Below are 25,750 nucleotides of genomic sequence, written 5' to 3' on the forward strand. Positions count from 1 at the left end.
TAGTTACTTATGAAGGAGTCGGGAGTCGGAGTTGGAGTCGATCCATGATAAAATCAAGAAGTCGAAGTCGGAGTCGGAACAGCGGCTCCACAGCCCTGGCCTTGACACTTTAATAACCCTTTAAAATCTCTTAACTGCAACCAGCTTTTGAATTCTGCCGTTATTTAGCCTATTTTTAAATTTGGTGCGAGTTGATCATTATATAAACCAACTCCAGTTAGATGAGGCAGGGGAAGGTAGAGTAAAGATGTTTATTAGTACAAAAAAAAAAGCCATACATTGCAGATCTTCTTTTAATTTTCAAAAATTATTTAAAGTATCAGGTATGGCGGAATCAAGTGAAGTCTGTGTTCTAAAATTTGTTAATTCAAATGGGAAAACTAATCAGCATTTCTAGCGGGGAAAAATTTTTTATGATACAGCCTTCCCGTTGGCAAAAGCAACATTTGAAAATGAATAATACTTTTTCAAGCAGGATGGTGCCGCCAGCCACACTGCAAGGGGCACCAAGACCTTCTGCAAAAGGAATTTTCATGATTTCGTATCTAAGAAAGAATGGCCAGCTGCATCTCCAGACATTAGTTCCTGCAATTTTCTTTTATAAGTATGGTTAAAGCAACTTACATACTTCAAAGAATTTCAATTGTTGAAGACTGCTATATTGCGTTCGTGGCAAAACCTTAATCAAGACGTCATCGTATCGGTGTGTGTTGGCTCATTTTCAAAGAGATTGAATTTATTGGTTTAAGAAAAAGATGGTATGATGGAACGCATGCTTTGACTTATTCATGCACTATATTGTTCTTGTATTTTTAACAAAGGTTTGTTACTCATTGTCATTCTCTTGTGGTTAGCAAAAAAGTCGGTGTAACTATAACTGCATCACCCTGTGCTAATCAATTAAACCCATCCATAAGAACAGATGCCATTTCTCTGGCATCGATCATCATCTACGGCTAAAGTGGTCTGCCAGACAGTCCATTTGCAACAAGTATTTAACAGTTTGCAATGCAATAAACACAGAGTGAAGAAACAAACGTGCCTCTAGATCGCCTAAACAGTTCTCCAAAGCAGTTTCTTTGTTATAAACTGAATAACTGGTTCGGCTATTCATTGAAACATACATCAAACCATCCTTAAGCGACTTATTGATAAAAAGAAAGCTATTGGCTGAACCATTCATGTTACATGGGGCTGATTATCTAGCTATTCCTGTTATTATATTCCTTTAGGAGAGTTATTTTGATAAAATGAGTAAATCTATACCGCAGTCTAACCGTAACATTTGTTTAAATTCAAAAACTTTAGATAACAATTTAAAAAATATTTTTGTGGGACTCTTTTAAAAGACAAAATGAATTCACTTAACAAGTTATTGCCGTGAACTTGCTCTAGTGATTTTAATCAGCATTGTTTTCTTTTAGTTTTAATTAGCTTTTCTATTACTTATTGTGTTTTATTATTTATTGTGTTTTATTATTTATTGTGTTTTATTATTACTTATTGTGTTTTATTATTACTTATTGTGTTTTATTATTATTTATTGTGTTTTTTAACTTTTAACTAATTTAAATTGTTTTTATTTAAATGAATAAAAATTGATTGAGATTTATCTTTATATTAATTGATTTATCTTTTAATAAGCTTGTTTAAAAATCACGTTTAAAAAGTTTTGTACTTCCCTCTCTGAGTTTTTAAAAAACGACTACTCCATTAAATGATTTCTCTAACTCCATTAACTATATACTAAATGAGAGCATGCTTGTGAAGCTAACCATAAACAGGTCATTATAATCAACATAATAAATAAGACTATAATTACTATCGGATAATGATTTACAGGATCATGTTCGCTTAAAACCCTTTCTCTGACAGCTATGTCACTACATTTTCCTTCTTTTATGTAAGAACAATTTAGCTCACTTTTCCAATTCTTATACAAAATGTTCAAGTAGCTCTTGGGATCTCGGGGCACGTAAGTCCACACGTTATCAAAGCTCACATAGCGCTCTGGAAAAAGATTTTCTAACGGTTGAAATTTCCATTCCGAATGTGGTATGCTTACTACAGGACTTGTTCCGCTTCTTCTTATAACTTCGAAGGGCCATACATCAATAGTATTTTGATTGATTGCGCTATAACTTATCCATAGATTTTTACCATTATCCATGAAAACTGATTTGTGCCCATGTCTTACTTCCAGTTCTTTTAAAATAGTATGGAATGATGAAGTATTCCAAAACACTGCATCAACAATCACATCAATGTCTCGATCGTAAGGTATCATTTTACCGTTTCGCGCCCATCCTAAGACGGCTCCGAATGCCAACATATGGGACACATGTAGTCTTTGCAACTCTTGTGAGAAGTGATTTAACAACTCTAGCAGCTTTTCTCTGCAACAGGGTGGAGTGTTCACTCTTTTATTGACGATGAAGTTGAAGTGTGCGCTTTCGTTGCATTGAACTGTATGTTTAGTGCACCCACGGTTTTCGATTGTGTCGTTTATATGTATGATACGCTTAACAGTGTTACCTAAGCAATAGATGCAAAAAGTTTTTTTAATAACAAAAGCTTAATAGCAATTAATAAGAAAAACACGTCTCAAAAAAATCTTAATTGTCCCACCTTTTAACAACTCTTCAGAAATCTTTTTGCACTTTTCGTCTTCAATGGTCTCGTTTAACTTTCGATATTGCAACGTCCACTCAGACACATCATAGACGAAGCTTTTGCAAACTCTGCTCTCATTAACTGGTGTAAATTCTTCGAGCTCTAGTTTTTGAATTCTAGACAAAGGCCGTTCTTGTATTTTTGCATGAGAAAATGTTAAGACTGGATTATAAGTTGTTAGAAGTTGCAAAAAATAAAGTATACAACCCAATAAAAGTGTACAAAATAAAATACGGTATAAACTTTTGGTTTGGTATTTCATTTCTAATATAGAACTATAAACCATTTATCCTTGTAAAAATAACACCAAAATTATTTTTTTTTTTTCGAACAACGTTTCCTCGTTTGAATTTTCAAACTGTAACATGAAATGCATAATAAGATCTAGTATTATATTCGCAGCATCAAATATCAAAGCACAATATTTGTACAAAATCTCATTACTCTTATCAACAGGAATAAAACTATAGAATTAGTGACAGAGAAACATTGTTTAAATAGAAGTCTCGAATGTGTCAGTGGCTACTCTAACAATATGGTTTCATTAACGGGTTGTTTTATGATGCAATCGCACAGGGCATGGCTTTTTTCTGAAAGTTTTATAAAAATCTTTAATAAGAATATTGTTTTTTATATAGCAGCGCCATAGCAATTATATATGCTTTTTATTAAATGTTATGATTTGCGAGCCGTTTTATCTTTTGATTGTATACAACAAGAGCAACTGCAAAAGCATGATAGTTTGCGTTTGATTGGGTTGATCTGTGTTACAATATCAGATAAATGTGCTAATATGAAAATAATATCATGAGAATGTTATGATTTCAGAATGACGGTATGCAAAAAAAACAATTCTGTTTACAACCATTTGGAATTTATCTGTCGCTGCCAAATAAATCATAACGGATCATCAGTTGCAATTGAATCGGCTGGGGCACAGACATTTTCAAATGCTCTTTTTTTAAAAAAAAACATTTATTTTCAAAAAATTTTTGGGCGATGGTGTTACAAGTTTTTTTGCTGATGTATTAAAAGTTAGCTCATACACCCATGTAAGACGTAACACCAACTTAGTTAGAATAGTTTGCTCATGTTCAAAAAAAGTTCAAATGCTCGTTTGTGTACCATTGTAAAATCTAAAAAAGGTACTAAACACCCCCGTCAGGCTGAGGTGAACATAACCAAACTTAATGAACTCAATTAGTGAACGGAAACTTTCGGCTTCGGCCGAAGTTTCGGCCGAAACCGAAATTTCGGCCGAAGCCGAAATTTCTGCTTCAACAATTTTTTACTTTTCCTGTTTCGGCCGAAATTTCGGTTCAAACTACTACTGAAATGAACCGAAACTTTTATAAGATTTCGGTGTTTTTGTTGTCTAATCCAAAACTTCAATCACTTAGCGGACTTCACATTTAAGAAGTCGGCACCCACAGCTTACTCTAAAAAATCTCCCAACTGAAAAAGTAATACTCACAACTACCGAAAATCCTGAATACCAAGATTGTCGGTAGTTGTGAGCATTACTAATAATCCGACAAGTCTTCATACCAGCAACTACAGATTTTTAAATATCTTACCTATGACTTCAATGAATTCCTCACATGTTGTTGCAAACGATATACATACATACATACATACATACATACATACATACATACATACATACATACATACATACATACATACATACATACATACATACATACATACATACATACATACATACATACATACATACATACATACATACATACATACATACATACATACATACATACATACATACATACATACATACATACATACATACATACAAACATACATACATACATACATATAAATATATATTATATATAAATATATATATATATATATATTTATATATATATATATACATATATATATATATATATATATATATATATATATATATATATATATATATATATATATATATATATATATATATATATATATATATAAGACGTTAATTCAAAAAGTTCGCCAACAATTGTTGTAAAAAAATGTAAACCAGTTGTCTCTCCCAAGTTGTCCTTAAAAAATGTGAGTTTTTTATACTAAGAAAAGTAGGGTAACAATTTGCACCCCTTAATCAAAAGATCCTCAAATATAGACGTCCAGCAATCTAGAAGATTTTTTATCAGGTTCAGACTTGATACCCATGATAGCATCGTCCATCAACTTCTTGAAGGTTGCAGGGTCATTGACTGAAGCCTTTTGATTAAAAAGCTCCACAAAACTCTTGAAGGCTGAGAGATGAGTCAATTTAAAGGCTGGGGGATTTGCCATTTCAAAGGCTGAACTTAAAATTAAAAAAAAAAGAAATTAATCTTTAAGTTTTTATTGAAACTTTCCAAAATGAAACGCATTTTATTGAAAACAGAACTTAAGTCCCTCACTGAACTTAATGTTGAAATAAATCATTTCCAGGTGGTGTTGGGTGTTTAGGTGATACCTAGCTTTAGATGTTGATGACTGTTGCATTTTTGACCACATTTCTGCACACAGCCAGAGAATAATTAGACTCTGGCACAACTTCTTCGTCAAAAAAAACCCCAAAGGACATTGTTAGATTTTGGCATCTTGATTTTTTTAAACAAAGAACTTTATTTTAAGGATCTAAAAACAAAGTAATTCGTCACTATGAGATCCTAAAATAGAATGATATGCATAATTTAGAAGGACATGCATAATTATGACTTTATGCGATATCCTGGACTGCAGGATTCATTTTTAAAATTACACATTTTTGAGCGAAAACTAATTTATCGTAAAAAAATAAAACATTTTTAAAAGTGAAATTAACTTTTTGTAGCAAAAAAATAAAACAAAGCCGATGAAACAAGAAAGTTCTCTGACAATGCTTAACTTAGTTGACCATGGCCAAACTTTTATTAAACTTTACTATACTTTACTTCTTTAGGACCATAATTTTAATTTCATTTACATTTGATTAAGCATTTTGATTGTGTTCAATAACACAAATAAGTGAAAAAACACACGGGTTTTACAATTATAAAAAAGCGTATGAAAAAAGTAAATGTGAAATAGTAAATAAGTCTTTTTTTTTTTCTGTGAATGTATTCATGAATTTTTAATTGTATTGGTATTTTGTTTACTACATGCTTAAAAAATTGTGGTTTCAAAGAATATGTTTAGCTTTCCATTAAATAAAAAAATTTTAAAACCACAAAAGAAAAAATATGTTTGGTAAAAATAATGCATAAGGATTGGAAAAACCTAAATAGAAGCCACATTGATTAGCAAAAGAATTGCAAACACATCCCATTAATTATTTCATTTAACGGTTCTCTTAAGCAAAATTAATTAAACGAAAGTCTAGTGGCGTAAGAAAGGAGGGTTTCGAACCCTCCTTTCTTACGCCACTAAAAAACTGATAAGAAAACTTGTTGTTTTCAATATTCAACATGGCTTCTCATTTAAAAAAGTCTTAATTTGGGAAGCTATACGTAGTTGTGGCAAAAAAGCAGCCCCTTTTATTAGTGAGTCCATACTTACAATTCAAATATATGTTAAAGAGTGACAAAAACGTCTTTTACCTTTCTCTAAATCACATGATAATGGAGGTTGTGCTCTGGTCTGACTAGACTTCATGTCATACAGGGTGGGCCAAAGAAGACCTACTAATGTAAAACCGAAATAACTTTTTAATTTTTTGATATATTTATTTTTCTCTTTTTTTTAGGTTGTAATTGAATTCTTGGAGATTCATTATGGAACCATACAACGAAACAAAATAGCGCGTTAAAATTATCGAGTTTTTCTATTCTTGTCAACGATCGATTGTTTTGACGCAGCGTAAATATCGGCAACATTTTAATTCCAGAAAAACTCCCATAGCCTTCATGATTAGGAGTTTAGTTGGTCGTTTTGAGGAACTGGGTTCAGTGGCCGACCGTCCTGGACGAGGTGCCCATCGTAATATTCGTTCTGAAGATAACATGGAAACTGTGCGGCAGAGTTTTGCAGATGATCCATCTGTCTCTATTCGCCGTCGTTATAACCGATTGGGCATTTCCAGAACAAGATTGCGTAGAATTTTAAAGTTGGATCTGAAGATGTACCCATACAAAATTCAAATTGTGCAAACACTACTACCGCAAGATCACTAACAACGACTACAATACGCTATTCGTTTTACACAATTAGCCACACAAATTGATTTTTTAAATAATGTTTTGATGTCGGATGAAGTGCATTTCCATTTAAATGGTTATGTCAAGAAACAAAACTGTAATTTTTGGGGCTCTAAAAATCCAAAGGCAATACACCAGCATCAATTGCACCCATCTAAATGTACTGTCTGGTGCGGTGTTATGGCCACTAGAGTTATCGGCCCATATTTCTTCAAGAATGAGGATGGAACGCCGGAATCGATTTCAGGAGCTTCTTACAGAACAATAATTGAAAACCTTTTGCGGCCAATGGTGGAGCAGAATCCTAATTTGTGGTTTCAACAAGATGGAGCAACTCCGCATACTGCTAGACAAACTATAGACCTGCTGCGTGAAATTTTTGGCGAACGTCTGATTTAAAAAAAATCAGATTTCCCTCGACCACCTCGTTTACCAGATTTGACTGCGCCCGACTATTTTTTATGGGAATATTTAAAAGACAAAGTGTATGTTAATAAACCAGAGACTATTAGACAGCTGAAGCAAAATATTCGAGACGAAATACTGAGCCTTCAACCAGAAACATTATGTGTTGTAATGGAAAACGAGTTAAAAAGAGCCAATCTCTGTATCGAGAAAAATGGTGGACATTTGTCTGATGTCATATTTAACACATAATTTCTATAAAATATAATTAATGTATAAAAAAAAATTAACCAAAATAAATGATTATTTCAAAAGTTATCTATGTTTAAAATTAGCAGTTCTTCTTTGGCCCACCCTGTAGTAAACTGGTTATGCAATGGTATGAAGAAAAAGATGTGAACTTTGTGCATAAAACAGCTCCAACTGCCCAAAATTGAGAGTTATTCAAAAGTACCAGGTAATCATTAAACGAAAAATGAAAAAAACAGATAAACTTTGCAGAAACATCAGAGATTTGCAAACTTCATAGAAAAAAGCATCAAGTACTTATGATTGAATCATAGGAATAAATTAATTTTTCTAAAATATTCTATCTTTACATTTTGATTCTTCATAATTGTATTCATCGAGTTAAACATAATTGTATTAATCGAGTTCTCTTTTTTGTTTCGCATTCTTCTGATTTTTTCAACAATTTACTAGTTTATTTCGAAAACGGACATATTCAAAAACTCTACTAAAATTCTTCAACTATGGCCAAAAAAAGGGCCAGTGTAGTGCGCAAAAGACATGAATATGAATTTGATGTGTTATTCCTTTCAAAAATAATTGTTTTTCATTTTTTTTAAGTTAAGTTTGCAATTTTAAAATTTTTTATTAAACAACATTTTAACGGTTTAAATCGAATTTTATGCTAAAAAGCCAAAAAAGTTGCAAAGAATGTTAAAGACGAAAAACGCGGAAAAAGCAGCTTCCGTTTTGAGAATTTTTTTTTCAACTATCCTTACCAATAATATCTTTTCTACAAAAAACTTTTAATGAAAAGTTTTAAAGCATTATTTTTCAATTATAGGAAGGCTTTTCAAAAATTATATGAGAAAAGCACTATTTTTTTTCAGAACACGTTTTTCAAACACTCATTTTGTTCAGAATATTTTTATTAAAACACATATAACCGCTGGCAAATGTTTATTTACTGTTTACTCCATCACACAATAAAATTCATTATAGCAAATAAATTTGCATGCAAAAAACAACTATCTACACACCAAATCTTATTTTAAGATCTTTTTTTGTAATGAAAATCTAATTAATGATTGGAATTTCGTTTGCCAAAAAAATGAAAGTCAAACCAAAAAATTTATCTCAAGTTTTATTTTGTACACTTTTATTGGGTTGTATGCATCTTTTTTTGCAATACCTAATAACTTTTAATTCACTAGCTTTATTTACTCATGGAAAACTACAAGAACGGCCTTTGTCTAGAATTCAAAAACCAGAGCTTAAAGAATTTACACCAGCTGATGAGAGCAGAGTTTGTAAAAGCTTCGTCTATGATGTGTCTGAATGGACGTTGCAATATCGAAAGTTAAACGAGACCGTTGAAGACGAAAAGTGCAAAAAGATTTCTGAAGAGTTGTTAAAAGGTGGGACGCTCAACATTTATTGAAACGTTTTAATTGCTATAAAGCTTTGTTATTAAAAAACCTCTTGCATTTATTGCTTAGGTAACACTGTTAAGCGTATCATACATATAAACGACACAATCGAAAACCGTGGGTGCACTAAACATACAGTTCAATGCAACGAAAGTGCACACTTCAACTTCATCATCAATAAAAGAGTGAACACTCCACCCTGTTGCAGAGAAAAGCTGCTAGAGTTGTTAAATCACTTCTCACAAGAGTTGCAAAGACTGCATGTGTCCCATATGTTGGCATTCGGATCTGTGTTAGGATGGGCACGAAACGGTAAAATGATACCTTACGATCGAGATATTGATTTGATTGTTGATGAAGTGTTTTGGAATACTTCATCATTCCATGCTATTTTAAAAGAACTGGAAGTAAGACATGGGCACAAATCAGTTTTCAGGGACGATGGCAAAAAGCTGTGGATAAGTTATAGCGCAATCAATCAAAACACAATTGATGTATGGCCCTTCAAAGTTATTAGAAGTAGCTTCAAAGTTATTAAAAGTAGGCCAAAAAGGTTAGCGGTAAGCATTCCACATTTCGAATGGAAATTGCAACCGTTAGAAAATCTTTTTCCAGAGCGCTATGTGAGTTTTGATGACGTATGGACTTACGTACCTCGAGATCCCAAGAGCTACTTGAACATTTTGTATAAGAATTGGAAACCTGAGCTGGATTGTTCCTATATAAAAGAAGGAAAATGCAGTAAAAGACCTTTTATAGATCCTGAGCCTAGAGTTAAAACTTTTCAGAGAGAAAGGTACAAAAAAAGAAAAGCAACTGCAATGTAGCTTTGGCAACTTTTCAAACTTTTTAAACGCGCTTTTATAAACAAGTAACGCTCTTTTTGTTTAATACTGCATATAAATTAAATATTTTGCTCCAACATTTCAACAAAATTTTGTGCTGCATCTTCATCATCATCTGTTGCAGTATAAGTAACATTAGATTCGCTAAACTATAGTGCTCCACACAATGGCGCTAGATCCAAAGGATCTACGGAGCGATGCTCTAAAAGCGCTAAACTATCATCAAAACACTTTATTTAATAACAAAAGCTAGAAGGTACTATAAGGTTTGTATAACTCTTTTAATCTAATGATTCTTGTAAATGAAGTGGGTTTAAACATCTAAGACAGATATTTTTACAATTCTTTTTTGTTGTTTGTGATGATATTAGGTTACTCATATCAGTAATCTGACAATAGTGATTTTTCTTTGATATCTTTGCGTCGTTAACTTCTTCTGAGGTGAATAAAAAATGAACACGCATCAGATGTTAACGTCAGCATCATATATTTTATTTGTTCTAATAACTCCTATCCTTCTTTATCATACACACTGATATTTTTGGATTTTGTTTTTCAAACTTGTCTAAAGATTTAACATTTGCAGGATAATCAATCCCAGTCTACTCAATAACAGATGCTCAATTTATTTCATTTTCATGGCTTTTAAGAAGCTCGTTCATTATCATGATCTTTAGAGTATTTGGCTCTTTTTACAAACCAAACGAAGGCTTTTTTATTCTCCTTTTTCATGTTGATTACAGCCTTTTTGGAACAGACAATCTTTTGCTATTGATCTTACACTTTTGAGAAAAGATTGCAGATCCTTATCTATTTCACCATTAATTCTTTGTACTGCATCGGTATCAATAATAAAAATATTTGCAAACTTTTTCAAAGCAGAGTTTTCATTTTTGATTGATAGCATTCATGAATTTCTCTCTAGTCTGACTTGTTTTTTGTGTATTTCTTTAATTTGTTTTTGAAATTGAAAATCATGGTTTTTTCTCTTTGCTTTTTTAATTTCCTGATCAACATCGTCTAGCTACTTACCCCAGTCAGTTCGAGTGTTTATTATCTGAGGTTTAGTCACTGAAGGTACCGCTTAAGGTATCACAGGTTCATCATCAAAAACAATCAAATCACATACCTCATTATTTAGAAAAACATTTGCATTTGATATAAGTTTAATCACCTCAGCCTTTTTTAAGTTTGAATAACTTTGTTACACCTAATTTTTAATGAAATTTTTTAGTACTTTTATAATTGGCCGTTTTTTTGGCTCTTATTGAGCTAACACCATCTATAAATTCAATCTCAGCTCATTTATGAAGCGCATTTTTCATATAAATTCAAGCTCAGCCTTCCTTAGTTATGAATATTCACTAAGACCTAAACTTTATAAAACAATTTGCAATTCTTTTACCGTTGGGATTTTTATTTTGTAAATGTTATTTTTATAAGCAACAAAGTTTCTTAAATCATTTTTCATTAAGTGTATTTAAATGGAATATTCGGATTTAAGTTCTTTTAATATATTTTTCTTACTTACAAATTTAAAAACTTTGAACAAGGAAAACTAAATTCTTCTCCAGTTTCTACAGACTTTAATGAGAAGGATTTTTGATTTTTTCTTCTATAACTAAGCCATGGATAAAACTTTGTCAAAATTTCTAAAAAATCTGAATTGTGTTCTTGCACCTCTAGTGCTCTGCACCGTGACGCTGAGAGCAATAGAACTCCGCTCGATTGTTCCAATGGGTCTAACAAATTTTGATTTATTACCAAGTCGATCATTTCTTTTTTATTTAAACATGGCCAACATTTGAATTTGTTGTGTAAAATTCATGTCATAATGACCAAATTTTTGTTGTGTAAAACTAATGTCATAATCAGCAGCAGAATGTTCAGCAGAATTTAGTCGAAAATATTTGTCAAGCTCACTTGATTAGGTATGGTAGGATTCTAAAGCTGATCATTATCTTCACCAATTTTAAATCCAACCAAAGCAAATCTAGATATCTTTGGTGATGACTCTACAGAGACTCTTCAAGTAAAATTAGCTGAAGAAGGTACATCCAGTTGTTCACACTGTCTCATCCTATAAGCAATAGGTAAGGTCAATTTGGGTACTATTGTTTTTAAAAATGTAAAGTTTTCTTTGGATGAAGGTGTCACCTCTGGTATCCATCATTAAATTCTATTCAGTGTTGCTTTTCCAGTAGCTGCTGCATTGTTTCTTACTACAGCACCATCATCAGACTTTCTTGTTGGTGTTAGAGTATGTTTAATAACATATACAACTTTATTACAATTATTAAATAATCCAAAAGATATTAAGTAAAGGTATTTTCAAACTAAACACACCCTTTGGATCAGAACCTCGAGTGGTGTAAGCTTGCCCGACAGCAAAACCATTATTAACTGCTATGGTTAATGGTGTTAATGTACCTTTATGTCATAACTGATTCAATCCATGAAACCTTGAAAAATCATCAGAAAATTTTAACAAACCAAGTTGTACTTTGGCCAGGATGATTTACCTCCTAGTCAGGGCCGGCTCAAGGGTATATGGCACCTGTGGCCATTTATCAATTGCCCCCCCCCCTCCGTATAAAAAAAATAAATCTTATTATGGACATTCATGGTGAACTTTCAATATCTATTTACAATTTAACCTTTCTTGCTTTTACAATAGCAAATGATTTAATCATATCTTCTAAGTCCAATTCTTTTGCAATTGCTTGTTCTACTGATATTGCCAGACCATCCATTCTATCCTGTGTCATTGTTGAGTGAATATACGTTTTGATTAACTTCATCTTGGAAAATGTGCAAAAAAACACGTTAATCTTGTACTAATTTTAGCTGAAGATAAGTGCGAAATAATGAGTAATTACCTCCAAACAAATGTCCAATATTAACCAGATCTATCGAAAGAAAAAAGAGGGGAACTTCTTGTGCTCTAGAGACTAAAATAAAGGCAATCAAGTTGATTACGGAGAAGACTCCTCCGAATCTAACTGTTCTGAGCGGAAGTCTGTGAACAAAATATGGTACAAACTACTAATCTACTGCAATATTAAATATAATCTACTTATATCAATATTCAAATGTCGAAAGAATAAACGTTATGCAGAAGTGATCCTCAAGAAAGACTCCGACGAGCAGAATTCCTTCAAGCTTGGCACGCAAGTTTCAATTCAAAGTATGTCGTTTTGACTGATTAGAGGATTTTTCACCATTTAGGAAATAGAAAACTCATTGAGGAAAAAGACCTTAATCAAGACGTCATCGTAAAAAACCTTAATCAAGACGTCATCGTATCGGTGTGTGTTGACTCATTTTCAAAGAGATTGAATTTATTGGTTTAAGAAAAAGATGGTATGATGGAACACATGCTTTAACTTATTCATGCACTATGTTGTTCTTGTATTTTTAACAAAGGTTTGTTACTCATTGTCATTCTCTTGTGGTTAGCAAACAAATCGGTGTAACTATAACTGCATCACCCTGTGCTAATCAAACAAACCCATTCATAAGAGCAGATGCCATTTCTCTGGTATGGATCATCATCTACGGCTAAAGTGGTCTGCCAGACAGTCCATTTGTAACAAGTATTTAACAATTTACCATGCGTTAAACACAGAGCGAAGAAACAAATCTGCCTTTAGATGGGTTAAACAGTTCCCCAAAGCAGTTTCTTTTTTATAAACTGAATAACTGGTTCGGCTTTTCATTGAAACATGTATCAAGCCATCCTTAAGCGACTTATTGATAAAAAGAAAGCTATTGGCTGAACCATTCAGCTTACATGGGGCTGATTATCTAGCTATTCATGTTATTATATTCCTTTAGGAGAGTTATTCTGATAAAATGAGTAAATCTATTCTGCCCATACTGCAGTCTAAACGTAACATTTGTTTAAATTCAAAAACTTTATATTTTTTGTTGTATTACTTTTAACTAACGTAAACTTTTTTTAGTTCATTTATATGAGTGTTAATTGATTAATCTTTTAGTAAGCATTACTTGCTTAAAAAGTCAGCAAGCTTTATATAAAAAAGCTGGTTTAAAAAGTTTTAAAAGTTGCCAAAGCTGCCTTATAGTTGCTTCCCTCATTTGTACTTCCCTCTCTGACAACGTCTTTTTAAAAAAACAACAACTTGATTAAATGACTTCTCGAAATCAATAAGATTATAGCAAATGTGGACATACTTGTGAAGCTAACCATAAACAAGTCAATAAATGTAGCACCACAAAAAATGTGACCACAATCACTATCATAGAACGGTTTACAAATCTGAGCTCAGGCACTTTATAAGGCATTTCGCTGCATTTTCCTTCTTCTATATACAAGTAATTTAGCTCACCTTCCCAATTTTTATACAAAATGTTCAAGTAGCTGTTAGGATCTCGGGGTACGTAAGTCCACAAGTTATCAAAGCTCACATAGCGCTCTGGAAAAAGATTTTCTAACGGTTGCAGTTCCATTCCGAATATGGTATGCTTACCGCCGGACTTATTCCACTTCTTCTTATAACTTCGAAGGGCCATGCATTAATGGTGTTTTGATTGATTGTGCTATAACTTATCCATAACTTTTTACCATTATCCATGAAAACTGATTTGTGCTCGTATCTTATTTCCAGTTCTTTTAAAATCTTAAAAAATAATGTAGTATTCCAAAACTCTATATCAACAATCAAATCAATGTCTCGATCGTAAGATATCATTTTTTCGTTTCGTATTTTCGGTTCGTATTTCGTTTCGATTGTAAGGTATCATTTTGCCGTTTCGCACCCATCCTAACACAGATCCGAATGCCAACATATGGGACACATGCAGTCTTTGCAACTCTTGTGAGAAGTGATTTAACAACTCTAGCAGCTTTTCTCTGCAACAGGGTGGAGTGTTCACTCTTTTATTGACGATGAAGTTGAAGTGTGCGCTTTCGTTGCATTGAACTGTATGTTTAGTGCACCCACGGTTTTCGATTGTGTCGTTTATATGTATGATACGCTTAACAGTGTTACCTAAGCAATAGATGCAAGAGGTTTTTTAATAACAAAGCTTTGTAGCAATTAAAACGTTTCAATAAATGTTGAGTGTCCCACCTTTTAACAACTCTTCAGAAATCTTTTTGCACTTTTCGTCTTCAACGGTCTCGTTTAACTTTCGATATTGCAACGTCCACTCAGACACATCATAGACGAAGCTTTTGCAAACTCTGCTCTCATTAACTGGTGTAAATTCTTCGAGCTCTAGTTTTTTAATTCTAGATAAGTCTTTTTGGTAGTTTTTTATGAGTAAATGATGATAACGGATTATAAGTTGTTAGGTATTGCAAAAAGAAATATATACAACCCAACAAAACTGTACAAAATAAAATACGGCATAAACTTTTGGTTTGGTCTTTCATTTCTTTTGACAGACTTTTGACATCCGAACATGAGATTTTAAGTCTTTTATTTTAAGAGCGTTTCAGAAAAAACGTTCATAATTTAGTGCAAACATATTTGCTTTTTTTTTTTCAAGCGGTTATTGTTAGCTGTAAAGAAATACAACGTATGATGTAGAAAACAATAAACACTTATTTAGCGGCAGTTAAACGTAATTTAATGAAAATATACAGAACCAAATGAGTGGTTAAAAATCTTCTAAAAGAAAAAGTATTTTTCTCATAAAATTTTTGAAAAAACAAACCACGGAAAAAATGGTCTTAAACTTTCTATTAAAAGCTTTTCGCTGAAAAAAAAAAATATAATAAAAAAAAAAAGTAAACGAAAACAAAAACCGAGTTTTCCGTGTTTTTCGCAATTTTCATCTTTTCCGTTTTTTGCAAATTTGTTGGCTATTTAGCAGCTTTGCAATTTAAATTAAGCATCGGCGTTTTACTTCTTGGTTTTTGATAAATAGGGGAAAGGTGCCTATAATGGCATACTTAACTTTAACATTTCTCTGAGTCATTACCTGAAAACATAAAAAATAATTTTTGACATGGGTGTATTCTCTCTAGCATACAGAATAATAATGAGCCTCAGAATTTTTACTCAGAATTTTTATTAAAAAAAAATACAAGTATGCCATCATAGGCAACTAACTGCTCCTATGATGGCACACTTTAAAAAAAATAGACAAACAAGAATTTTTTTTTGTTTTTTATTAATGGAAACACAAATTATCAAGAAAACAAAATTAATAATAAATATTTGGTCTATAAGCATAGTTCACATATAAATTTTTTTCTACTTCTCTATATGCCTGCACATAAACAATGACACCAAGATCTGCATTTTTGACAACAAATTCATGATTCTTTAGAGCAAGACAGTGAATAAAGTTCATACCAATACAAATTTGCTGTATTAGATTCGAAATTCATTTTATTATTACTTCCTTTAATCTTCTCATTGCAGTATTTTTCTTCAATAGCCGTGATTCTTTTTGTTTTTCTGACTAATTTTTCCTTTTCTTTGTTATCTTTTTCTTTTGCCTTATCTTTTAATTCTTGAATATCCGGTGTGGTATTCAGAGGTTCAGTTTTTCCACGTTTTCATCCCCTTTTCAATTCAATTTTAGGGGTTGCTAAAGGCACCGGACACAACTTTTATATACTAGATCTTATCCTTTCGTTGAAACAGAAGATCCAATGCATATGGAAGCTTCTGATGAGGGAGATCTCATTTCCAAATGTGTTGGTTTCTCAAACTCTTGTAATTCATCTATGTCTTAGTCTGATCACCTTTTTTATGAGCATAAAAATTTATTTCAGGCATTTTTTTAAAATTCATTTTGCAGACTTTCTATGATGGCATTAAAACTACAACACCACATGCGAAAATTTATGTTTGTTGATTACAAAAGCATTATTTATGTCTGAGGGACGAATTATTATTAGAAGTAATGAATTACTAATATACACATGTTGGTCTAATCACTTATGCACCAAAACTAATATTTTTGGAAATATGACCAGTATGCCATCATAGGCGCTATGCCATCAAAGGCACCTTTCCCCTAGTAACGAATAAAGTACAAGCTTCTGTCAGTCCATTAAAATTCGAATTTTGAAAAGCAAGTATAAATTGACATAAAAAGAAAAAAGAAAAAAAAAAGCAATACCAGCCATAACTTGTTATATTGTTTCAAGCTTTCTTTGCTGTTCTTGTTTCTTGACAGAAGCTAATTTAATTACAAGTTTTAAAATAAAACATTTAACTTCCAAAGAACGAAAAACACGTGTTTTTGAAAAGAATGACATCTGTCATAGGACTTGTATACGATGTAAAGAATTTTATTTATAAATAAGCGTGCTAGAGCGGTCTTTATTTCTTGTAAGAGAGAGAAAAGTAACATTAGGCTCGTTTTTTTATATAACAACTAAAAGGAAGCGTGAGAGGCTGAAATAACTGCGCGATTGCGCGCAACATTCCTCGCCCAACATTAATTTTTAATTAAAAGTTCAATGTCATCTTCATCGCAAAATTTCACTTGAATAACCTTTTTGTCCATGGTTTTATTTGAGGCTTCCAATAAATATAGCTTGTTTATAGGTCGTTTGATGACAATTGGTTTTCCATTATCAACGTACCTAACTTCTGCTGCTCGAGTTTGCTTGTCATGTGATTTGATTAATTTCTGTACTATTCCAGTTTTCCACAAACCGCGTTTAGCATTTGGGTCATGAATTAATACAAAGTCATTAAATGCAGTTTGATTTGTGCCATTACTTTTTCTATGTTTGTGATGTTCTCTTAGCTCTGTGATGTACTCTTCTCACCAGCGCTTCCAATAATGATTTAGTACACTCTCAATATATTTACTATGTGTATTTAATTGTACTCTATTAGGTCTTCCTTAATTGTTTTAAAGTTTATTGTTCTACCATATAACATGTGATTCGGTGTTAATGGGGTGTCCAGGCATTTCGTATGTAAATGTAAATGGGCGATTATTAATAACGGCTTCAACTTCGGCTAATATGGTCAGAAGCTCTTCGTATGTAAGGCGGGCATGTGCAATTATTTTGTGGAGGCAACGTTTGGTCGAAGCAACAAGTCTTTCGAAAAATCCTCCCCACCAGGGCGCAGCGGCAGCGTTGAAATGCCATGATATACCACGAGATGAATGAAATCTTGAGTAATTTTAGATATGAATTGTGAGCCGTTATCGGAAATGATTTTAGTAGGCGCGCCTCCTTTCGCTATAAACCGTTGTAAACTTCGTACACAAGATTCAGCTGAAAAATCTGGAACGAGGTCTAAAAACAAAGAGCGTGTAGAACAGCAAGTAAAAAAAAAAATCCAAACTTTATATAAATTATTGCCTTTAAAAATATTCTTAACGTATAATGGGCCTGCGTAGTCAACGCCTGTAAATTTAAAAGGCGATAACATTATTAAGTCTGCTTAAAGGCAAAGGGGGGGGGGGGGGGCTTCAGGGTAAGAGTAAGGTAGTCCTTCGAAACGCTTGCACAAATGGCATCTTCGAATAAGTTTTTTAATATAATTTCTAGCTTTCGGTACCCAAAACATACTGCGTAGTTGGTTTAAAGTTTCTTTAACTCCATTATGCATGACTAATGAGTGATGATAGTAAATAGTCCGTAAATTCTGAATCACGCGGTAAGAGGATAGGATGTTTCATATCTGACGTAATCGGTGCATTTTTTAGTCATTCATAACATCGTATAACATCATCAACATTTTTTGAATTTAGATCGTGTTGAAGTTGTTTATAATTTTTTGTATTTGCCAAGGTTTTTTGTGTATATTGAATCCAAATTTTTAGCACGGCTTCAATTTCTGTCGAATCTAAAGTAGATAAATTTAAATCTTCTTTTGATTTCTTCTTCCTTAGGTTCTTTATAAATCTCATTTCTAAAGCTGTAGTACGTAATAAACTTAAATAATTGTTAAACCTTTTGATGTCAATAATATCTAAATTAATAGGAATGTCGTTTGTAATTACATTGGTTAAATATTCGTCTAACATAATCATAGGTTGATTTGTTAACTCAAATTTCGGCCAATCTTTAGGATCATTATGTAAAAATGAAGGTCCATTAAACCAAAGCTTGTAATTATGTAACTTTGCTAGAGTTGTACCTCTTGATAGTATATCTGCCGGGTTGCTTTCAGAGTCAACATATTTCCAGTATGAAATGTCAAAAGTATTTCGAATTTTTTGTACACGTTTTTAAATAAAGGGGTGACTTTTTTTACTGTTTAATCCAATGCAAAACAATAGTAAAATCAGTTCAGCAAACAACTTCTTTAAAATTAAAAATTGGAGAACGTTCTTTTAAAGTAATAGACATAGTTTCTGCTAGTAACAACCCTTAATTCTAGACGAGGAATAGTACTTTTCTTAACTTGAGCAATTCTAGATTTTGCTGTAATTAGTGAACAGTGGTATCGTTTATCAATAAAAGAATATAACAAAAAGAGACAACAGCCGTTAGCATTAAGACTGGCATCACTAAACCCATGTAATGAAATGTTCAGAACTGAACTATTAGAATGATTAATGTACCACCTTGGAATAACGATGTTTTGAGAGAAACGGAAATCATCAACAATGGTTTGTTTCACTAAAGACTCTGGAGGAGATGATTCTACTAACATGAAATGTGCAGTGTTAACACAACTACCTGACTCACTATTTTCAAATACTTTTTTAACAAAAATTGGACCACTTAGTAAAAAACCTAGTTTAGATTTTAAAGCAATAGGATCATTGTGGAAGCCTCTAATGGTTGTATTTTCTACAAATGACCAATAAAATTCAGCTCCAATCAGAACATCTACTTTCATACTACCATTTCTCAAATTACTTTCTGCTAACTTAAGATTATGTAAGTGTCTATACTTTTCACTAGCAAGATTTATATATTTTCCGTTAAGAGGAGAACATATATCTTTTACGTAGCAAACTACTCGTATGGTGCGGCCGAGTAGACATTTAATTCGTAACTCAACTTTTTCTAAGATTTCTGTTGTATTGTAGTTACCAAATGTTTTTATACATATTTCTTTCGTACCTAATGTTTTGACTTTTAACTTTGAATGTAACTCGGGTGATATATAACTTAACTGAGAGCAATTGTCGAAAAGTATTCTGCAATCATGTAAATTGCCATCGTTGTCCGAAACTTGAGTTGATGCAGTTTGCAGCAAAACAGATGGCTGACCTTCAAAGATAGCTTTTGCAACTGAAGTCAATTGTCCTTCAGATTGATTATGATGAGATTGATTTTGTAGGTTAGAATTCTGTGTATTGATACATAATGCAACTTGATGATGACGTCCACATTTAAAACATTTTATTTGAGATAAACACTGTTTACTTATGTGACTAGTGATATTTTCATTAACGTGAAGTAAAATTAGAAGTAAAAATAATTGATTTCGTTAATGTGAAGAAAAAATTAAAATTAGGATATATCTGAAGAACGAAAACTGAAATAGAATTGAATATAAGCATCAAAAAACGAAAATAGGAATAGAATTAGGAATTATTACCGAACGAAAATTATTGAATATTAAAAGAAATTTCGATACACTAATTAGTTTTTTTTGACAATTAATTTACAAATTTTGCATACTTGTTTTAAAATTGGCACACATGTTTGACCATAACGATGATATTTGGAATGATTATAGAATGTATCAATGGACCACAAAACGTACTTGTCATTACCTTAATTATAAATTCAATGCGTTCAATCTTTTGTTGTAAAATAAAATAAACATCTAAAGATTCTTAAGAGTTGCAAATTAATAACAGAATAATGAGTTTATCAAGGTTGTTGGCTGGTAGGAAGCGTAACAGTCCTGTATGGAAATTCTTCGTTTACGATAAAAAAAACGACAAATCCACGTGTCTAGTACAGGACATAAATAATGAGAGCGTATGTGGCGCATCTCTTGCCGGAAAAAATTCCAGTAACTTGGTGGCGCACATTCAGAGAATACATAAAGACACACACAAATGTTACACGGATGAAAAGAAAAAACGAAATGCAGAAAAAATTATTTTTGAAACGTAAAATTGATGACAGCAATTCTATATCTTCCCGAAATAGTGGAAAGACAAAAACTCAGACAATAAGAGAGTGCTTTGAACACTGAATCACCGCGTGGCCAACGGAATCAAGTGAATATTAAGTGCGTCAGGATAGCGTGATTGAAATGATTGTTAATACCAGCTATCCAATTGTATTGCTAGATCAGCCGTCGTTTTGAAAGATGATAAAAACGCTTGACCCAAAATTTAAATTGCCAGGTTATAATTAACACAACTAAATTTTTAAATTATTGTTTTAAATTCATTCAATGCCAAACAATTTTTAAATGTTTGCCTGTAATTATAGTATCATTAAAGTAACGCTATAGTAACTAAAAACACAAACTGATGTGCATTAAATTTTAACTGATTTAAATTTTATATTGCAGGGTCTGCAACACTGAACAAGCGGATAAACGAGCGTTTTCTTCTGCAATCTGCACAACTGAAAGACTTGATGAATCGTACACGCAAAGTAACAATTTGTCTTGATGGTTGGACGAAGAAGCGTCTCACACCATCGTTCCCTGGAATATCTGCTTGTTTCTATGACACCACCATTGATAAAGCACGACATGCTTTCCTAAATTTAATGGAACTCCAACATCCCCACAAGGGTGAGATGCTTGCCGAATGTTTAAAGAAATGTCTTGACAAGTGGGGTATTAGAGAAAATCAAGTTATGTTGATTGTTTCAGACAACGGGTCTAATATGATTAAAGCCATCAGGCTCTTACAGGAAGTGCATGCAGCTAAGAAATCTGACGAATCTGAATCTTATGAGTTTGAATCTGACGAGTCTGAACATGAAACTGATGAGGAAGAGATCCAGTCTCAGTCAGAACAAACTGATTTATTTCTGCCAGATCATATTCCATATCGTCGAATGCCCTGTATGGCTCACACACTCCAGCTTCTCATAAAACCAGTTTATGAACATTATAGTGCAACCATCTTAGAAACAAGTTGTATCAAGAATTAGGAAATCAAGTGTGGCAATTGAGAAACTTATTGACAAGTGTGGGAAGTCTGTGATAACTGACTGCACCTCAAGATGGAACTGTACATATCAGATGATTGACCGGCTGTTTAAAATAAAGACATCGGTGAATGAAGTTCTTACAGAAATTGGTACATATTATTTTATTATTAATGTTATTAGTGTGTATAAATTATTTTCGGAATTTTATTAAGTCTACAAAATTGTGTCTTACCTTATTCAAACTAAAAAAACGAAAATGGTAATAAATTGTAAAAAGTTCATTAGTCATTATCATTAAAAAACAAGACAGGGTATATAGTCTTTAAATTAGGTTTACTAATAACACGGAAATACTTTACCCTGCCTTTTAAATCACATTACAGCAGTATGGAAAAAAGAGACGTATATCAATAATAATTGTTAGTTATTACAATTGTTATTAGTAAACTTTAATTTCAGACGGTTTACTTAAATTTAGGAATCGACACATTCAAAGCAAGTGAATGGGTTCGTCTTCAAAACATTTCTTCACTTTTGGAACCCTTTGCAGTACAAACAGATATACTTCAGACCGATGCCCAGTCTCTTTCACAGGTTCTACCATCTATACTCAATTTGGAATGCCATTTACAAGAATATCCTACCAACAAGTCTTTGACAGCGAATCTTCTTGTAGATCTACGTCAACAGTTTCAATCAATTCTGCAGCCGGACTCAGATACGTTTAATCCTCTTCCGTCTGCTGCATGTTTGTTAGATCCAACCGTTGCTGTCTTTATCCTCACACCGGAAATGGGCACCTTGCTCCATACAGAAAAGATGTATATAATAAAAGTTTGTGGAGTAGAACAAGAATTACAAGCTGCTGCTGAGTCAAATGGATCTGAATGTGAATTTGCTGCCATAAAGCGCTTTAAGTCCTTGTCAAAAAAAATCTTTACAAAAGAAAGAAAAATTTATAACCAAGACAACCTCACTGTTTCAAGTCAGCTGTCAAGATATTTGGTAGACATAAGCGGTGATGAAGCGCTGCCAAGTAACGGCCTGCTCTTTTGGAAACAAAACAAAAGCAAGTATAGCAAGATTGCAATTTTGGCTGAAGATTTACTGTCCGCCCCAGCATCACAGGCGTTTGTAGAAAGGATATTTTCACTTTAAGGAATTTTAACTGTTGGTCGCCGCAATCGAATGAAAAAATCACTAAGGTGGTTACTATGGTAACTAAGTTAAAAAATTGTTTAAATAATTTTCTTGAAATTTTTGTATTACATTTTTTTTGAAATAATGATAGGGGAGACCGGAACTAGTTGTCAGCAGGAGTAAGTTGACGAATTGCGTTTTTCTGCAGAGTTTTTTTATCAAAAAGTATCAGAAATCTCAGGGAACTTTCCTAATTGACTATTTCATCTTGGGTCCTATGAATAAAACTGCTATAAACATTCCAGTCACAATTGATTTACTATTATCAGTCAGGCTGTTTTAGTAGTTATTGTTTTTCAGGATCTTTAGGCAGTTTATTGAAAAGCTTTTGGGGTTTATTGGCAAAATTTTCACAGGGGAAGCTGGAAAACAAAAAATATCTTTATAAAATTTATTTTTTTTTAAATTTTTGTTTCTAACAATATTGAAAAAATTTATTTTTACAAAAAAAATATTTTTAAATTTTTTTACAAAAAAATTTTTAAGAGGATTTTGTTACCAGGAACAAAGGTGGGGTGTTGTTTTGTTACCAGGAATAAAGGTGGGATGTTGTTTTGTTACCAGGAACAAAGGTGGGGTGTTGTTTTGTTACCAGGAATAAAGGTGGGGTGTTGTTTTGTTACCAGGAACAAAGGTGGGGTGTTGTTTTGGCTTCATACTCAAACTACTAACTGCTACTAGCTCATAGAAATAATAAATAATTTTTATACATTTTTACTCACTAATACGTTAACAATCTTTTTTATAGTTTGCACCAACTTACCCCGGGGTGGGGCAAGTTTTTCTTTTTTTAAGGCCCAGGAAGGAGCCATAGGATTTTTTTTTTAATGAATGTAACTAGTACAAGTTACCCAAATTCATAGACTTCAAGACTACACTTTAATTTTTTCAAAAAAATGTCGTTAGGACTACTAATTGCTGTAAAATTTGATAGAAGTAAAATATGAACTGATTTAGTAACTGAAATAAGAACTAAAATGATTAAAATCATAAGAACTGAACTGAAATTAATTTCATCAGAACTGATTCAAAAGAAGTAAAATTAAAATTAGAAATTAAATCAATGCTACAAGAACGAAGTAAAAATGGAAATTGAAATTATATTTAGAACTTAAATATCACTGTATGTGACCACTTCCTAAACATTTGAAGCAAAGTTTTTTATCACTGATGATTTTCTTTCTTAATTGAATATTCGTAACTGATCGACATCAATGTGATTTATGTGGCTGGTCACAAAATAAACATTTATTTAGTTTTTGGAGATCTCTTGGATTGTTCCTTTCAAAATAGGAAGCTTGACCTGTATTATTTGAATAGGAATTGTACCGATGTGGTATCCTGTTAAACGAATTAGATGAATGAATTCGATTTGATTCTCTATTATTTGCACGAGTGTGAAATGTTTCTGTAGTAATAAACCTGTCTGATTTATCTAATGAGTTAATTAATGCTTGTTCTCGCGCACGCAGTTCAGTCTTTAGAAGATCAACTACTAATTTAACATCCCAGCTGTCATTGTTATTAAATTGACGGTTGACAATTAATGTTAGTTCTTCTGTATCTTTTCCAAAATTACTGGGATAAGGAGAGGTCCGTACATATTACTATTAATACTCAGATTCTCGAGACTTCTTACTTGTATTTCTAAGTTGTCAAAAAATTGTCTTAACTTTTCAATTTTACTAATACTTTGAATTTTCTCTAATGACAAGAGTTTACGCATATGTGATGATACAAGAGCTTGCTTATTGCCATATCTTTGTTTAAGTATTTCTAATGCAGCCTTGTAATTTTCGTTAGTCAAGGCGAGACCGGTTAAAGAGGCTAGGGCAGGTCCCTTAAGTAAGTTGCGTAAGTCATTTTTTGGATGTCAGATAAATCATCATTAAGATCGATTGCACAATTAGAATTCTCTATAAAAGTTACCAAGTTTTTTGGTCTGCCATCAAATGGTTCTAGTTTTAATATAGGAAGTTTGATTGTTGTATTTTTAGAATTGCTTGATAAACTTAAAGAATCGATCTTGGGATCGTGTTTTTTTAAATGCCTGTTAATAATTGAAAGCTCGTTCTTACATAAGAGTGTAAATTCTGTAGATGATTCTGCGTCCTGCTGTAGTTCATCATCATCTTCAATAAGCAAGGAAATTTCTTCATCCAATTGAATAACCTTAGTGAATTTCTCATTAATAGTGTCGCGAATACCGATTAAAATTTGATATTGGTTTTCGTCATTGTTATTAGATAGAATTTCGGATGATTTTTCAAAAAGTTTATTTAATAATTTTATATTAATCGTTCTAAGTCTACGTTTTAATTGCAGGTTTGACATTTTGGCAAAATTAACAAACTTTATAACTCGATAATAATAATAATCTAGTATCTAAACTGATTGGAGCGTGATATGAATTTAATAATTAATCATGAGCAATTGCAAATCGAAATGGCTCTTTAACTGTGTAATAGGAAATCAAATGACTTATAATGGTTATTTAATTACGTAAAAATGTCGCCTTAATGCTTTAAATTTTTTCCTTTTTTTTCTGTTTTTGGCGCTACGAATAAATCACTGTAAAATAATTCAAACTATCTTTTAATCGAAGCGATGTTAGATGTAATTAAAAAATCAATCAAGTAGAGCACTGTTCACAAATTATCTTAAATCCCAAACGGTTCTTAAAAAAAAAGGAAAAATAAAAATAAACGTAACTTATCCTTTTTTATCTTAGTCATCCGTGCTTTATTCAAAAACATCTCT

General features: G+C 32.2%; 2 protein-coding genes and 2 pseudogenes across 2 annotated transcripts; 2 read left to right on the plus strand and 2 right to left on the minus strand.

Annotated features, from left to right (window-relative positions):
• Positions 1-1,713: 1,713 nt before the first annotated feature.
• On the minus strand, positions 1,714-3,410 carry LOC145193286 (uncharacterized). The gene is made up of 2 exons (XM_080070735.2): positions 2,629-3,410; positions 1,714-2,535 (listed from the first exon to the last, which is right to left on the minus strand). The coding sequence occupies exons 1-2, from the start codon at positions 2,957-2,959 to the stop codon at positions 1,736-1,738; spliced, it is 1,131 nt and encodes a 376-aa protein (XP_079926861.2). The 5' UTR covers positions 2,960-3,410; the 3' UTR covers positions 1,714-1,735.
• A 5,158-nt stretch (positions 3,411-8,568) lies between these two features.
• Positions 8,569-17,640, plus strand: LOC149878487 (ribitol 5-phosphate transferase FKRP-like). Its single transcript, XM_090072548.1, has 3 exons — positions 8,569-8,902; positions 8,984-9,663; positions 17,584-17,640. The coding sequence occupies exons 1-3, from the start codon at positions 8,569-8,571 to the stop codon at positions 17,638-17,640; spliced, it is 1,071 nt and encodes a 356-aa protein (XP_089928674.1).
• LOC149878488 (uncharacterized) lies at positions 12,405-16,517 on the minus strand (annotated as a pseudogene).
• A 3,760-nt stretch (positions 17,641-21,400) lies between the features above and the next one.
• LOC149878489 (uncharacterized) lies at positions 21,401-22,662 on the plus strand (annotated as a pseudogene).
• Positions 22,663-25,750: the final 3,088 nt, after the last annotated feature.

The sequence above is a fragment of the Hydra viridissima genome, unplaced genomic scaffold (genome assembly GCF_058129835.1).
Source record: "Hydra viridissima isolate aposymbiotic clone 2 unplaced genomic scaffold, HvirCarnegie_v1 scaffold_15, whole genome shotgun sequence".
Taxonomy (NCBI): Eukaryota; Metazoa; Cnidaria; class Hydrozoa; order Anthoathecata; family Hydridae; genus Hydra; species Hydra viridissima.